At 39.6% G+C, this 14,889-nt stretch overlaps 1 protein-coding gene and 1 long non-coding RNA gene across 2 annotated transcripts; both read left to right on the forward strand.

Annotated features, from left to right (window-relative positions):
- The first annotated feature begins 567 nt into the window (after positions 1-567).
- On the forward strand, positions 568-10,146 carry LOC117932801 (probable dolichyl pyrophosphate Glc1Man9GlcNAc2 alpha-1,3-glucosyltransferase). The gene is made up of 4 exons (XM_034854132.1): positions 568-1,526; positions 2,735-2,941; positions 8,707-8,944; positions 9,698-10,146. The coding sequence occupies exons 1-4, from the start codon at positions 780-782 to the stop codon at positions 10,102-10,104; spliced, it is 1,599 nt and encodes a 532-aa protein (XP_034710023.1). The 5' UTR covers positions 568-779; the 3' UTR covers positions 10,105-10,146.
- Positions 10,147-10,245: 99 nt separating this feature from the next.
- On the forward strand, positions 10,246-13,973 carry LOC117932711. The gene is made up of 5 exons (XR_004654211.1): positions 10,246-10,794; positions 12,105-12,201; positions 13,114-13,281; positions 13,381-13,479; positions 13,631-13,973. It is a non-coding gene; the product is annotated as an uncharacterized LOC117932711 (long non-coding RNA).
- Positions 13,974-14,889: the final 916 nt, after the last annotated feature.

Consider the following 14,889-nt stretch of genomic DNA (forward strand, 5'->3'; position numbering starts at 1 on the left):
TTTATGAGTTACCACATGCCTCCTAAGCGATGATTATTTTATCTCTTTAGTCAAAGATCCCCCACAAACATTTAAAAAAAAAAAAACAGATAAATAAATAAATAAAAACCCTCAAATAAAAATAAAAATAAAAGAGAAATAGATAAAAATAAATAAATAAAAGGAAAATAAGAGGGAAAAATATGTCAAAATAGGGTCATGTATGCCAACGTGTGGGTAAATTCAAAATTATTTTGGTCATTTAATAATAAAAATATTTTATTAAAGTGATGAAATAATTCTTAAATGATGAATCTAATTTTTTCCAAGGTTTTTATTGAAAAGTAATTTATTTTTAATATAAATATTATTTATTATTTTAAGTATTTATATGTAAGTTTGAAAAGATGGTTATTTTTATTAGAAATAATAATAATAATGATATTTTTATCCAAATAAGATAAAAAAAAAGGGTGAGGGATCAAATTTAAAAAATAGGATTTTTTAAAATCCTATTAATCAATTAATAATAATAATAACATACGCAACAGGTCAAAGGTGTAATTTATTCTCTTAGTATCGTCTTCCTCCTGCTCATTTTCATTGCAAATTCAGTGTCTCGGTAGAAGCCGTCTTTAGATGAAATAGGCCAATGAGCAAACTCTGTTCGCCAAGCAAGCAAGTTTTCCAATCAAAACCCGTATGCAGGAAAGTCGCAGAATATTTTACCCAGTTATCGGCGAAATTTCGGTCATTTCATCCGAATCCTAGCAAACTTCCCACCGAAAACCGATAAATCCATGGAAGAAAAGCTTCAAAGACCCCACAAAAATCCTGGGGGTACCCTCCAATCCATGGCCTGGTACGCCCTTGTAGCCGCCTGCATCAAGCTCCTCTTGATCCCATCCTACCATTCCACTGATTTCGAAGTCCACCGCAACTGGCTTGCTCTCACCCACTCTCTCCCTCTCTCTCAATGGTACTCTGACGAGACCAGTCCCTGGACCCTTGATTACCCACCTTTCTTCGCTTACTTCGAGCGCTTCCTCTCCATCTTCGCCAATCTCATCGACCCCACAATCGTAAATCTCCGACAAGGCCTAAACTACAACTCCAATACGGTTATTTATTTCCAAAGGATGACTGTTATTGTATCTGATCTGTGTCTCTTCTTTGCATTGTATCGATTGACTGCAAAATTGGACTCAGGAAAGCGAAATCTGATCTGGGTTTTGGTTGCTTCGTCGCCGGGGCTTTTCATTGTGGACCACGTGCATTTTCAGTACAATGGGTTTTTGCTGGGGATCTTGTTGTTGTCCCTTTCGTTTCTGGAGGAAGGGAGGGATTTGATGGGCGGCTTTGTTTTTGCAGTTTTGTTGTGTTTTAAGCACTTGTTTGCTGTGGCCGCTCCTGTTTATTTTGTGTATTTGTTGAGCCGTTTTAGCCGTGGCGGATTCCTTAAGGGTTTTGGGAGGGCTTTAGTGATGGGTGCTGTGGTTGCCTTGGTTTTTGCAGCGGCTTTTGGACCTTTCGTGTACTATGGGCAGGTAATGTAATCCTTATGGATGGTGAAAACTATTGCTTGTATGTGAATGATCTAGTAATGCTACTTGCATTGATTTCTTCTGATTGGTTTTTTCATAACCCTGTCTTGCTTTGGTTGATAGAATATGTAGGCTATCTGTGATTTGTTGTTTTTTCTTCTCTATAATTTTGTTGTCTACATATTATAACAGGTAATGTTATAGTTTGTAGGTGTGATTATGTTTCTATAATGTGTTTCTTAATTTGTATTGCTTGCAACCCCCTATCTTTCCTAATCTTATTTCTCTTGTAGGCATTATCTATTTGCTTTCTCTCGATAGTGTGAAAAAGCAAAGACTACAAATTCTCCAACATGGTTGTAATTTGCATTCTTAATTATGTAATTGATCACTGTTAGGCCATTACGACTCTGTATAATTTTGGGGATTCACAAATTACATCCATGTGGTATATACATTGACATGAATTAAAAGTTTTGGATCTTAACAAAGTTTGGAATGCCTATTATATGGACTTTGTCCGGAAAACAAGTTTTCAAAAATGACATTTTTAAAGAACCTATGTAATGGAACTGTTTAAAAGGGCAACTAGAATTCATAGCCTCGAAGCCATTTAGATTTCCCTAGGCAAATGGATATTCTTGCTATCAGTTATTTAACATTGACATGCAAAACCTTGACTCCTTTATCCCATTGTTTTAACTGACCAAGTTGTAGCCTTGGTTTATGCGTATGTCGATAAAAGATGGTATCTTGATGTAGGCTGTAGAACTTTGCCAACTAAAAACAGATGAAAAGGAAAATTGTAAAGTACAAAATAATACTCTTGAGAGTTGAAGTATTCCTACTTTTTGGGGATCAAACTCCCATAAAATGCCCTTAATGTACATTAATATGAATTAGGCTTGAAATTTAGAACAATAATGTCATAATTAAGATTAAGATAAGTAGGTTAGACAGTGAAATGAAGTATTCCATAGTTTTAAATATTTGACAATCTATAAGGACTAAAAGGAGAATACGAAACATGTTGCAAATTAGTACTTGATCTTGGCATTTTATTTTATTTTTTGACTAGTTAACATTATCTTGTTTCTCCAGATTGTCTTTATTTACCTATACTCATGCTTACAAAACAATTATTAAAGCTGTCACCAATCATTTATATACTCACTGGATCTTGCATTAATTATTAAACTCTTACCTTGCAGATACAACAAGTTATACATCGCATGTTTCCATTTGGGAGGGGACTTTGCCATGCATACTGGGCTCCAAATTTTTGGGTCTTTTATATTATTTTAGATAAAGGGCTTGCTTTCTTGCTCAGGAAACTGGGATTCAACATCCAGGCACCAGCAGCTTCATTCACTGGGGGTCTAGTAGGGGATTCCTCACCTTTTTCTATATTGCCATCGGTAACCATTTTTTATTTTTTATTTTTTTTGTTAGTGAAACCTGTTTAAGATGCATAATGAACCTAATAACCTACATCCTCTAACCATTTAGAATGCCCTAAATCTAGCAAAGTACCTATTTATTAAATTGGTTGACTCTCATTTTGGTGGTTCTTATGCCAGCTAGGACCACATGTGGTGTGTCATCTATCCTAGCTTTAACTTGGACATTATGGTTCCAAATACTAGTAGTTCTAGATATGGCCACAACTTAGCCCAGTCCAACGCACACAACCTGTGTCTAACCCAAGGCGGTTGGCATGGGCAAGGTGTGAATGAGTTAAGATTGGGTTAGAAAAATACCAACTTGAAGATATTAGGGTTGGCATTGGTTGAAGATGCAGGCAACCCTTCGAAACTCAAACTCACATATTATTATTTATTTATTATTTTTAATCATATTATTTATTATTTTTATTTAAAATATGAAAAGGATGATGAAAGAGCTCTAACCTTTGCCATTTTTTTTTTAATTATATTAGACTAATAATATCATTTTTGTTTAATTATTAAATTTTTTTTTTTTGATAAGCATCAGCAGAAAATATATTAGAGAAGGCCGAAAGGCCGCACCGCATACAGGAAGTATACAAAGCAGCCACAAGGCCAAAGAACCAAAAACAAAAACACCTCACCAGCCCTTATGGGACCGCAACCCACTCCAAGAAGCCTATAAGTGAAGAGGACTCCTCTCCCCTATACAACTTAGCCCAACTCCACAGACTACTTACAAAAGACTTCTTGAGAGACTGAATAGCCAAGAGACCCCCTCTAAAAGCTAGCCTATTTCTTTCTTTCCACACCGTCCAAAATATACATAACGGAATGGTCTTCCAAATCTTCTTCCTTTTTTTGCCCACAAAAGGACCCCGCCAACAGAACAACGCCTCTTTAACCTTCTCTGGAAACACCCACTGAACCCCAAATAAGGCAAAGACAATATCCCAAAGGGTCCTAACCACTGTACAGTGTAAAAGAATGTGATTTACATTTTCCTCTTCACAACCACACAAAAAACAACAATTTGGAAGCTGCCATCCACGCATTTGCAGCCTATCCAACGTAAGAATTTTTTCCCAAGTAGCCTCCCACGCGAAGAAAGCCACTTTGGTTGGGACCTTATCCACCCAAACATTTTTTCCCGGAAAAACACAAGGATTAGGGGCTGCCAGCAGATTGTAAGCCTTCCGAATCCTAAAACTGGCATAAACCCCGCCTTTCCATAGCACACAGTCCTCCTCTGGACTTACTCTGATGTCCCTTAGCAAAAAGAGCAAGTCTTCTATTAGCACCAGCTCCCAGTCATTAGAATCTCTAATCAACCTGATATTCCACCCTCCTTGGCCAAGCCTTGGGTCCCACACATCATTCACCAGATCATTACTACACATTGCCAAGGCAAAAATCTGGGGGAATGCATGGGACAGCGCTTCGGTGCCGCACCAATGATTAGTCCAGAACCTGATCTTGGTCCCCCTCCCCACCTTGAACTTCATGTTATTCCAGCACCAGCTCTTTTCCTTTAAAATCTCCTTCCAAACTCCCACTCCAAATGGTCCCCGGGCTTCCTTAGATTTCCAACCACAGCCCTCCATCCCATGCTTCACCCCGATTACCTTCTTCCACAAGACATCCTTCTCAACGGCAAATCTCCAAATCCACTTGCCTAATAAAGCCCTGTTCAATAACCCCATCCTTCTAATACCAAGACCCCCCCTTCTCCTTTTGAGTACACACCACCTTCCAATTAATTAAATGAATTTTCCTACCCGAGTTTCCCCCTCCCCACAGAAAGTCTCTTTGTATTTTCTCAAGCCTTTTAGCCACTGACTTAGGCATTCTAAAGATGGACATTTGATAAATAGGAATGCTAGCAAGGGTACTCTTAATCAGGGTGATTCTCCCGCCCTTAGACAAGTATTGTCTTTTCCACCGGGCAAGTCTTCTTCTCATTCTTTCCTCCACCCCATCCCACGTGGACAAGGCCTTGTGCCGGGCCCCAAGGGGCAGCCCCAAGTATTTAACCGGAAAGCTACCAATTCTGCAGCCTAACTCCACCGCCATTTCCTCCATATTATCAATCTCCCCTACTGGTATCAGCTCACTCTTGGCCAGATTGATCCTAAGCCTAGAAGCCGCTTCGAACCACGCCAAAATCCATCCAAGATGCGTTAATTGATCCTTGTTGGCCTCACAGAAGAGAATAGTGTCGTCTGCAAAGAGCAGATGAGACACCATAATCTCCGCTTCCCCACTACCTCTCAGCCTACAACCAGAAATGAAGTTCCCCTGCACTGCCCGCCTTATAAGTGCACTCAGCACTTCCATGCCCAAAATAAAGAGATAGGGAGAAATTGGATCTCCTTGACGCAAACCCTTAGAACTGGAGAAGAAGCCTTCTGGAACCCCGTTAATAAGGACAGAAAATTTTGCCGTTGAAAAGCACCACCACATCCACTCCATCCAGCGCGACCCAAAACCCATCTTTTTCAAGACCTTCATAAGGAAGCTCCAACTGATGTTGTCGTAGGCTTTCTCAATATCCAACTTACACACCATCCCCTTTTCTTTCCTCTTCTGCCAATAGTCAACCACCTCATTGGCTATGAGAGAGGCGTCAAGAATTTGTCTTCCCCTCACAAACGCATTCTGATCAGCCGAGACCACCTTATCTAACACCAATTTCAGCCTATTGGCCAAAACCTTGGCCATAAGCTTGTACAGCCCCCCAAGCAAACTGATAGGCCGAAACTCCCCAAGGTCCTCAGCACCACCTTCTTTTGGGATGATGACCAGAAACGTGGCGTTCAAACTTTTGGCAAAAGACTTCTGATCATAGAATTCCTTGAACAGCTCTACTATCTCCTCCTTAGCGAAATCCCAACAAGCTTGCCAAAAGGCCACAGTGAACCCATCCGGGCCTGGGGCCTTATCGCCGTTCATATCCATCAAGGCAGAGGAAATTTCTTCTTCAGTAAAGGGGGCCTCCAAAGCTTCAGCTTCTCTGTGGTCAAGACTATTAAGAGGTAGCCCCTCTATGTCGGCTCTCCACCCTGGTTCTTCCCTTAGCTGGTGCTGAAAGGCCTTGACAATCCCCTCCCTCACCTCCTGCTCCTCCACCAATTCCACCCCGTTTATTTTAATTCTGTCCAAAAAGTTATTTCTCCAGTGGGCACTAGCCATCTTGTGGAAGAACCCAGTATTCTTATCCCCTTCTCTAAGCCACAGCTCCCTAGACACTTGTCTCCAATGGGCTTCCTCCAAGAGGACCCACTTCTTGAAATTCTCCTTAGCTTCATTTTTCAAGTCCATTTCCCTTTCTGAGAGGTCCCTGCCACTTTCCACCCTGTCCCAAAACTCAATTTGCCGAAGGGCTGAACTTTTATTCACTTCCACTCTACCAAAAACTTCCCTGTTTCACACTTTAATTTTCTCCTTCATCTCCTTCATTTTAGCAGCCAATCTAAAACTAGCCCTTCCTACTCTTTCCCCTCCTTGCCACCATTCGCGAAGAAGCTCCTTAAACCCGTCCACCTTGAGCCACATATTTTCAAACCTGAACGGGGAAGGACCCCGGCTCATCCCGCCCCCCTTCAACAAAATAGGGAAGTGGTCAGAGGTAGGCCTAGGGAGCCTACACTGAACAGCCCCCCTGAAGGTATCTAGCCACCCTTGAGACACCAGGAATCGATCCAGTCTTGCCCAAGTCTGATTACTCCTACCCCCACTCCAAGAATACACACCCCCCTGCAAGGGGAGGTCAATGAGGGCAAGGTCATCCACCACCTGAGCAAACCTACGCATTGCTCCATTAAGGCTCCCCTGCCTGCTCCTGTCCCTTTGGGATAAAGTAACATTAAAGTCCCCTCCTAAGCACCAAGGGTCTTCCCAAATTCCCCTTATCGCTCCTAACTCCTCCCACGTCTCCTCCCTCTCTTTCCTATTACACGGCCCATAAACTCCAATAAAAATCCAAACCCCTCCGTCTTCAACATTCTTCAACCTACATGATATAGAAAAATTGCCCACCTCCATCTCCAACAGTTCCAAGGATCTCTTGTCCCAGCAAACCAAAATACCACCCGCTGAGCCTTGGGCTCCCATAGCCCCCCAATCGAGGAACCTCCCAGATCCCAGACTCCTCACCACCCCCTCAGTCATAGTCTGAATTTTCGTCTCCTGAATGCAAACTAAGTCCGCCCTTTGACTCCTAATCAAAGCCTTGATCACTTTCCTTTTAGAGCTATCATTAGCTCCCCGAACATTCCAACTTACCAGCTTTATCTTCATGATACAGCTGGAGACTGGCCCCCTCTTCCTAGTACAATGCCTTTCTGCTTCCTTCCCCCATCGTAATTGATGGAACATTCAAGTCTCTTCAATTCCCTCTCAAATTTCGAGTTTTCTAAGAGAGACTTGCTGTGCACTTTTTCCCTTCTTTTTCTTATTTTGACCATAAATTCCATAATGTCCTTCTCTAAACCCACTGTTGAAAACCCCAAGAACTGACTGAACCTTGCCAACTCACTCTCCTCCCAGTTGTCCACCCTCCAATCCCTAATTTCTGGAACCATCACACCAACCAGACAGAGATCCTTTCCACTGGATTCCATCACGCCATTATTATTTTCCAAAATTTCCTAGCACTCCACATTCTTCAATACTGCAGGCGTTCTTCCAATCATCCTCTGGTCCATAGGTTCCCACTGGGAAACGTCCAGAGCCACCCCAGAACGATCGTAATACTCCCCCATTGGAGTCCGACCAGAAAAAGAAGAAGGGGGAGAAGGAGAAACACACACCAACGGCCCAAAAAAATTAGGGACATTCCCGTACCTCGAAGCCTCTTCCAGTAGAGCATCAGCTGTCTTCGAATTCCCCTCCACTCTATACTCCTCAACCACAGGCCTCCACAATCCCTCCATTACTAATGACCATGACTGGTCAAGGCCCCCCGCAGGGCTTGGGCTAGCCCCAATAAAGGGACGGACCCCCCTCAAATGGGCTTCATCCACATTAGAAGCCAGAGGCGAATCTGGGCCTGGAACTCCCAGCCCAGCCCCTCCGATCAAGTTCGAAGCCCGCCCAGCGTCAAAAGACAGCCCAAGAAGGGGCGGCCCAGGCACGCTAGGAAAAGCCGTGGGCAAGGAGAGCCCAGAGTCGTCAAAAGGCCCAAGGACCCTCTGCGTCGCCAGCCCACCCACTTCATGGAGCCCATCCGCCAACAAGCCCGAATCCGGAACCGCATCCGAACCCGACCCCGAGGACTGCCCCCTCGTCCCATCATCAGTCTGCCATTTTAAATGCTAAAAGTTGAGTTTAGAGTCATCATTCATATTACATTAGTAACTAATGGTATATTTTATGGCCTTGAGGCATTTTTAACTTATAAAATCTTATTCTACAATATGGTTTATATTTTGTATCTTTGAAATAAGTATTTTATTTATTATGAGATTCCATTATAGGTCTTTTGTTTGATAAACCATGAAAATCCAAGTAATCTGTTGTATTGGCTCGGGTTGAGAATTTCCAACCCAACCTTAGGTTGGGCTTGGCATGGGTTGAATATAATGATAGGCAGATTTGGTACATGTTAGCCTTTTAACCCACCCAAGTTGCAGCCCCAGTTTTGAAACAAAATTCTTGATTCTTGAGTTGGGGAGATTGTACTTATGCCATAAATTATGTGTGAGCTAAATCTTTTTATTTGAATTAATGGACAGATCACTCCCTTGACAACCTTTATTATGGTTCTGCTTGCCATATCTCCCGCTCTTATCAAGGCTTGGAGAAATCCTCGTCCAGGGATGATCACTAGATGGGTAGCATATGCTTACACATGCGGTTTTATATTTGGGTGGCATGTTCATGAGAAGGCTTCACTCCACTTTGTCATCCCCCTTGCCATTGTAGCAATGCAAAGTTTGGAGGATGCAAAGCATTACTTCTTGCTGTCAATAGGTATACTTCTGTCTCATACCTTTACAAAGCTGATGAGGGCTTCATTTAGTTACTTTGGTTTCTGTTTAGCCGATTATTCTTCAAATGCATACTGGAAACTTCAACCTTTGGTTGGTGACAGTATTATTTTCATTTTCCCTCATTCCTTTTCCTTTTTGTTTATTTACCTGTTCTTTTTTTCATTTATGCTTTTTTGCCTTTTGGATTAATTAATTTTTTAAGCAATTACAACTTGAATTTCCTTATTTTAATCATTTAAGCAGGATAGGCATTACTTTTCACCACAAAGAGAAATGAAAAAATAGAATTGGCATCATAAGTCTGTCCTGCAAAATCCTTTGCTTTTTATGGTCAGTTCCTAGTTGAAGAAAAGCAAACCATTTGCCTAGGTGATCAAAATTGAAATAAATTTTAGTTCTTTTAAAATAAATCTGTAAAGTAATTCCAATTTTATGCAGGAGAAACTTTTATTAAAGTTTTGAAATGATGAGAATTTCCAGATGGATTTCTGAAGGTTAAAGTTTAAAACCTTGGTGACAGTATCTATGTACACCTATGTTTCAGCATTTTATAACCCCTGGTTTGGGAAGATTTTCCATCCTATGTGTACCTGGTCCCTGTGCCAATTCCTTTATCAAAATGTGGAGACAAGAAAAGAGCAAAAGAAAATAGTGTCATGGAGTTCTTATTCATTGGTTTGCTTACAGTCCAGTTTATAGATTAACGTGGACCTGTTTTTTATTTTCTATGCAGTGTCTTCCTACTCTCTTTTTCCACTGCTATTTGAAGCCCAAGAATATCCTATAAAAGTTCTGTTGCTGCTTTTGCACTCTATTGTAATGTGGTTAGCTTTTTCTGCACATTCCACTAAAAATGGGGTGATAAATGCAACTGCACCTGCAAACAAAGGAAGTGATAAATTGGAAGTGAAAGGAAGTTCAAGAGCTGCCACCAAAAAAGGAGATTTTGTAATTGGATGGATTGGGAAGATTTATCTGTTGGGTCTTTTGGTTGTTGAAATATGGGGTCAGTTTCTACATCCTTACCTTCTTGGTAGCAGATTTCCCTTTGTACCCCTTATGTTGATCTCTGTATACTGTGCATTTGGAATCATGTACTCTTGGATTTGGCAGCTAAAACGGATAATTGGGTCCTCATGATTTACGATGATTTGAATACTTTTTGGGTGGCTTGTTATAGTATGTCTCGGTGCATTTTTTTTCCCACTAAGTGTGTTGATAATTTTAATTTCTGCACTTTATGGACCCTTACTAATATTATCATGGTGTCCGCTACTTTAGGTGACTGTCAGAGTTTCTAAAAATAGTAGCCCATGAAGTGCAATGCCATCACTGGTGCTACATAGTTTTGTTATACAGTCAAAGAAAACCCACTAGGCCTTAACTGGGAATGACACTTAAAAATGTGGTTGTGAACATGCAGTGACTATCTTATCATTCTTTAATATCTTTCCTACTCACAATTGAAGCACTTGCAGAGTTTAACAATTCATCTGCTGTTTGGCCTACAAAAAAAAATAGTTTATGAGCCTGTTTTGATGCATTTTTGTTGCCAGGTTTTTTGTTTCTAGCACTAAAAGATTAAAAAAGAAAAAAAGAGAAAAAGGCATGTTTTGTTGTTACATTTTCATTTTTCATTTATTTAGCAACATTATTTGGAAATATGAGTGAATAGAGCAAGGCTGTTTTTTTGTATTTGGGAAAAGAAGTTATAACAATTTGTTTGAGGGAGAAGAGATCAAGCAGAAGCAAAAAGAGATCAGAGAAGGATAGAGGAAGCAAATGGCAAGCTCACACGCTATGTTGATCTCCGACTAATGATGATCTGAGGTAATGTCTTTGTTTTGTTTTCTTCTGCATTCTTTTTTTTGTAGATAAAAAACTCCCATGTGTAAGCATTTTGGGAATTTCTTTTGGGATTTTATGTAATGATTTCAAAACAAGTTTGTTATCTCTGAATTTAAACCATGGTTTTGGTTTTTGGACAAGTGATTTTTTTTTCTTTTTATTTATTTATTTATTTATTTTTATTTAAAAAAAGAAAAAGAAAAAGAAAGGAAAAGAAAATGGTTAGGGGATTTTTGACTTTGGAAGATGGGGAAACCTGTCAATCCATCAGGTCTCTGAGACTGTTCAATCCAGAGGGGTGTATAAAGGTTTCTATCTGGATCCCTAATTCTGTGAGGAACCCACAATTGTTGACTGCTTGCTTATTTTCAGACTATGGCATAGAATGTCTGGTTTGGTAGGGTATTCTTTAATTGGCCCTCTGCAGTATCATGGAGATTTCTTTTGAAGGCTTGGGACTTAGATGGAGGATAGAGAGGAAGAATGGTGCAGTTGGTCACCATTCCCATTTAATGACAATGATACACAGAAAGAAATGTGAGAAATTTCCTGCACCAAAAAAATAAATTCAGGAGACCTTCTGGGATGAATGTATGTTTCTAACTCTAGTACAAATGCATTCAAAGGCGTGCCTTGAGCAGTTCTATTCTTGATTGTCTTGCTGTTTGTGATTGTAGGAGTGATATTTAATTTACTGACACAGAGGAACTCCTCCATTCAGATTCTTTTGCTGGAATTAGATGGTTGTTTGTTAGGAATCTAAATCAAGTGGGGATTATGGGTATTTTCATTAGCCATGTCTGAGACATTGTTCAGGACTTCTCTATGATAATGCTGAGATCCCTGCTCTTCCTAAGGGATTGAAAGAGGGTTAGGCTTTGGGTTTGGGGCATTTTAAAATATCAGGGATTGGTGATTTGTTGGATTAGATACAGGGTGTGTGGCCCTTGGAGATGTACTCATTCCAAAAGGCAGATTTTTTATTATTTCATAGAGCTGAAACTGGATTTTCCCCACTCAAGATTTGGAATAAAAATATAGCAGTGCTTGAAGTTTCTTGGAATTTCTAATTTTTATCTCTAAGGATTGTTGGTTTCCTTTTTTCTACTTAATTAGATCTTGAGCACACTCCCCAATCCATTGTGGCATTGAAAGGCCTGGCCTGATGATGTAGGCAGTCTCAAACAAAAATAGTCATTAGAAAAATAACATGCTGCATCATACTGACTGTTGTCTTGATATTCTTGTGCCACTATATATGTCGTTAACAATATATCTGCTATGCTCTGTAGATTATGAAGTGAGGGGAAGGCTGTGGCTGGCAGTGCCTCTTGTTGGTCTCTAGCTGAGGGTGATAAATGAAACCTAGACTATCATCATGGCATTTGTGTAAGTAATATATGCAAAAGAAAGGCTGTAAATTACTGTTAAGGTCCCATAAATCAGAAGCCCTGCATTCTATGTCATCACCTGTACTTTCTGTTCAGATTTTCTTTGGTGATTCCTCAGCTGGGGAACCATTTGTTATTCAAATTGACATGGTAGACTTGGGGGAAGAGGTGTTCTAAATTGAGGATGTTTTCTTTGTGTTTTGTGGTGCATATGGAAGGAACATAATCTGAGGATTTTTTAGTGTCTTGAAAGTTCAGACACAAGTCATAACAAAGGCCTTCCTAAAGGTTCTGTTTGATTGGTCCAGGGAGAGTTTAACTTAAGGAGTGTTGAACCTTTCTTTTTTGTAATTTCTTGATTTCTTAGGGAGGGGCCAGGATCTGGGAGGGCTTTTCTTCTTCTTCTTGTTTTTCTTTTCTCAACTTTCAGATCTCTCTATACACTTCTTGTTGTAGCAGGGGTGTGCAGCTCATCCCTCCTCCCCAATCATCCATTAATAGAATTATTATTTTCCCATCAAAAGCAAAAATAAAAATAAAAATAAAACAAAAATCCAAAATATATGTGCGTACTCTACAATTTACAAGCTAGAAACTTAAATTACCATCCATTGTGTGGGCTACATGTGGCTGTTGGTTTTCAAACCTGAGTACTGGATTCAGTTGGGAAATTTCACAAATCATCTCCAGCCAATGATAGAAAACCCCTCCAAACTTGGCTAAAGTTTTGTTTGGTGGTTTGGCAGTGCCAGTGAGATTTTGCTACCTATGGATGTTGCCATGGTTTCCAGTAGATTGTCACTGCTGTAAAATAAGGCTGGAGCTTACAAATAATTCACTTGGTAGATTGAATTAATCCATCCAGTAATCTTGGAACTTGTAATGATTCCATTATGTTCTTTACTTGCAGATGGAAGGCCATCTAGCTGAATACCTCCAAGTTACCTAATAAATCTAAATCCTGTTACTGATAGATCCAGAAGCTCCAAGGATGAATCATCATCTTCAATCTTTGGTTCACAGAATGGGTTCACCGGTTTTGGTACTGACAAAAGAGTCCCATGCAAAAGCAGTAAAGGTAAACATTCAGGATACTATGTTGAACACAGGTTTGAGAAATATTGAAACAATAGGCCATGGGAGATGCATTTATGAGACTAATGAATTAGTTGCACAGATGACCAACAGGAGATGAATGCTGATTCCGCTCGTTCTTCCTTGAAAGAAGGTCTCTAGTTTCAAGCCTCTGCAAATGCAAATTGTAGCTGGGATCCAGGTAATTGAAGTTGATAATTCAATGAGTATGCTTCTCTGTTTCTTCTTTTCCTCATTCTCCAGAACAAGTCAGGTCCAGGTCCAGGTCCAGGATTTGGTTTTGATTTACTGTTGGTTCAATGTGTTATGTCAGCTTTACTCTGACTGGGCAGTGAGCAAGAACAAGTCGAGTGATGATGAGCTAGAATGGAGCACACCGCTTACCTAATTAAGGTTAGCTATTCCCAAATTCGTGGGCATTTTATCTTGCTGTCAAGGTCATAAAACCCCCATTTTAGACATCTGTTAAGAGCTTCTCAGTTGCAAACATGCTTTGTCCTCATAATCAGGGCATCAAAATTTCCCAAGAGGAGTAGGAAAACACTCAAAACACTTTTGCAACCATTATAACCAACAAGAAAATCTCATCTTCTAGAGGAGCTTGATCAGAGGAAGTGACACTACCAGCAACTCTCTTCTCTGGATAAATCATTATGTGTATGTTTGGTTTCCGGAAAATACTAAGGAAAGAAAAAGAAATATTAAGAAACATGATTTTCTCATATTTGGTTGTCTTATGAAAAATACTAAAAAAAAATCAAATATAATTAAAACTAATTAGAAACTTATGTATTTTCAAATGATTTAATTTTTATATTAATGAGTTATAATAATTCAAATGAGGTTGAAGTAAAATATAAAAATAATTTATTAATTTTAATTTTTTTTCCTTCATCATTTTTTTTTCTTTCTATTTTCTTTTCCTTGTATTTTCCTTTAAATTTTCCAATAACCAAACATAGCATAACTGATTATTGGCATCCATTGATGAATGATCAAAGATGCTCATATCACTATATCAGTGACCACCCTTGTCCCAAAAATTTGTCCTGAATTCATTGTCCTTTTCTCAAGTCTTCAACCATGAGATCCTTTAGATGATCAATGGGCTCTTCGTTTCCAGATAGGCCAACCAAAACACCCTCCAAAGCATCTGTGGGTCAGGAAATTTGAACCTGTCACCCTTCAGTTGGGGCCACCCCAAACTGCAGATTGGCTAAAACTTATAGAGACAAAAAAAAACCTGTCAAACAGGGGCCACCGCCCTCCGAGTCAATTCAGTGTGAAATCAAAGACTTCCTGAGGACGTGTTCAAAGCTCTCAAGGCGTGTGAAACCAAAGACTTCCTAATACCCCGTCTAAAACTCACAAGGCACATCACTAATGGGAACCTAAAATGCACTTCCCGTGAAAATGACTTGACTTTTTTGGTTTTTTTTTTTTTTCATCCATATTTTATAAATAATGCATGTTTACATAATTCTCCCTAAATTTTTGAAGGATTAGAAATGGATTTTTTTTAATTATTATTATTTTTGTACAAAGTTCAAATGTTTTGACAACGTTTTAAAAAACTTAAAAATTTACAAGA

The sequence above is a fragment of the Vitis riparia genome, chromosome 15 (genome assembly GCF_004353265.1).
Source record: "Vitis riparia cultivar Riparia Gloire de Montpellier isolate 1030 chromosome 15, EGFV_Vit.rip_1.0, whole genome shotgun sequence".
Lineage (NCBI taxonomy): Eukaryota > Viridiplantae > Streptophyta > Magnoliopsida > Vitales > Vitaceae > Vitis > Vitis riparia.

Coding starts and splice junctions, on each gene's coding strand:
- LOC117932801 (XM_034854132.1), top strand. CDS start 780: ATGGAAGAAAAGCTTCAAAGACCCCACAAAAATCCTGGGGGTACCCTC. Junction 1,527..2,734: donor CTTTCGTGTACTATGGGCAG/GTAATGTAATCC, acceptor CTTACCTTGCAG/ATACAACAAGTTATACATCG. Junction 2,942..8,706: donor CTTTTTCTATATTGCCATCG/GTAACCATTTTT, acceptor ATTAATGGACAG/ATCACTCCCTTGACAACCTT.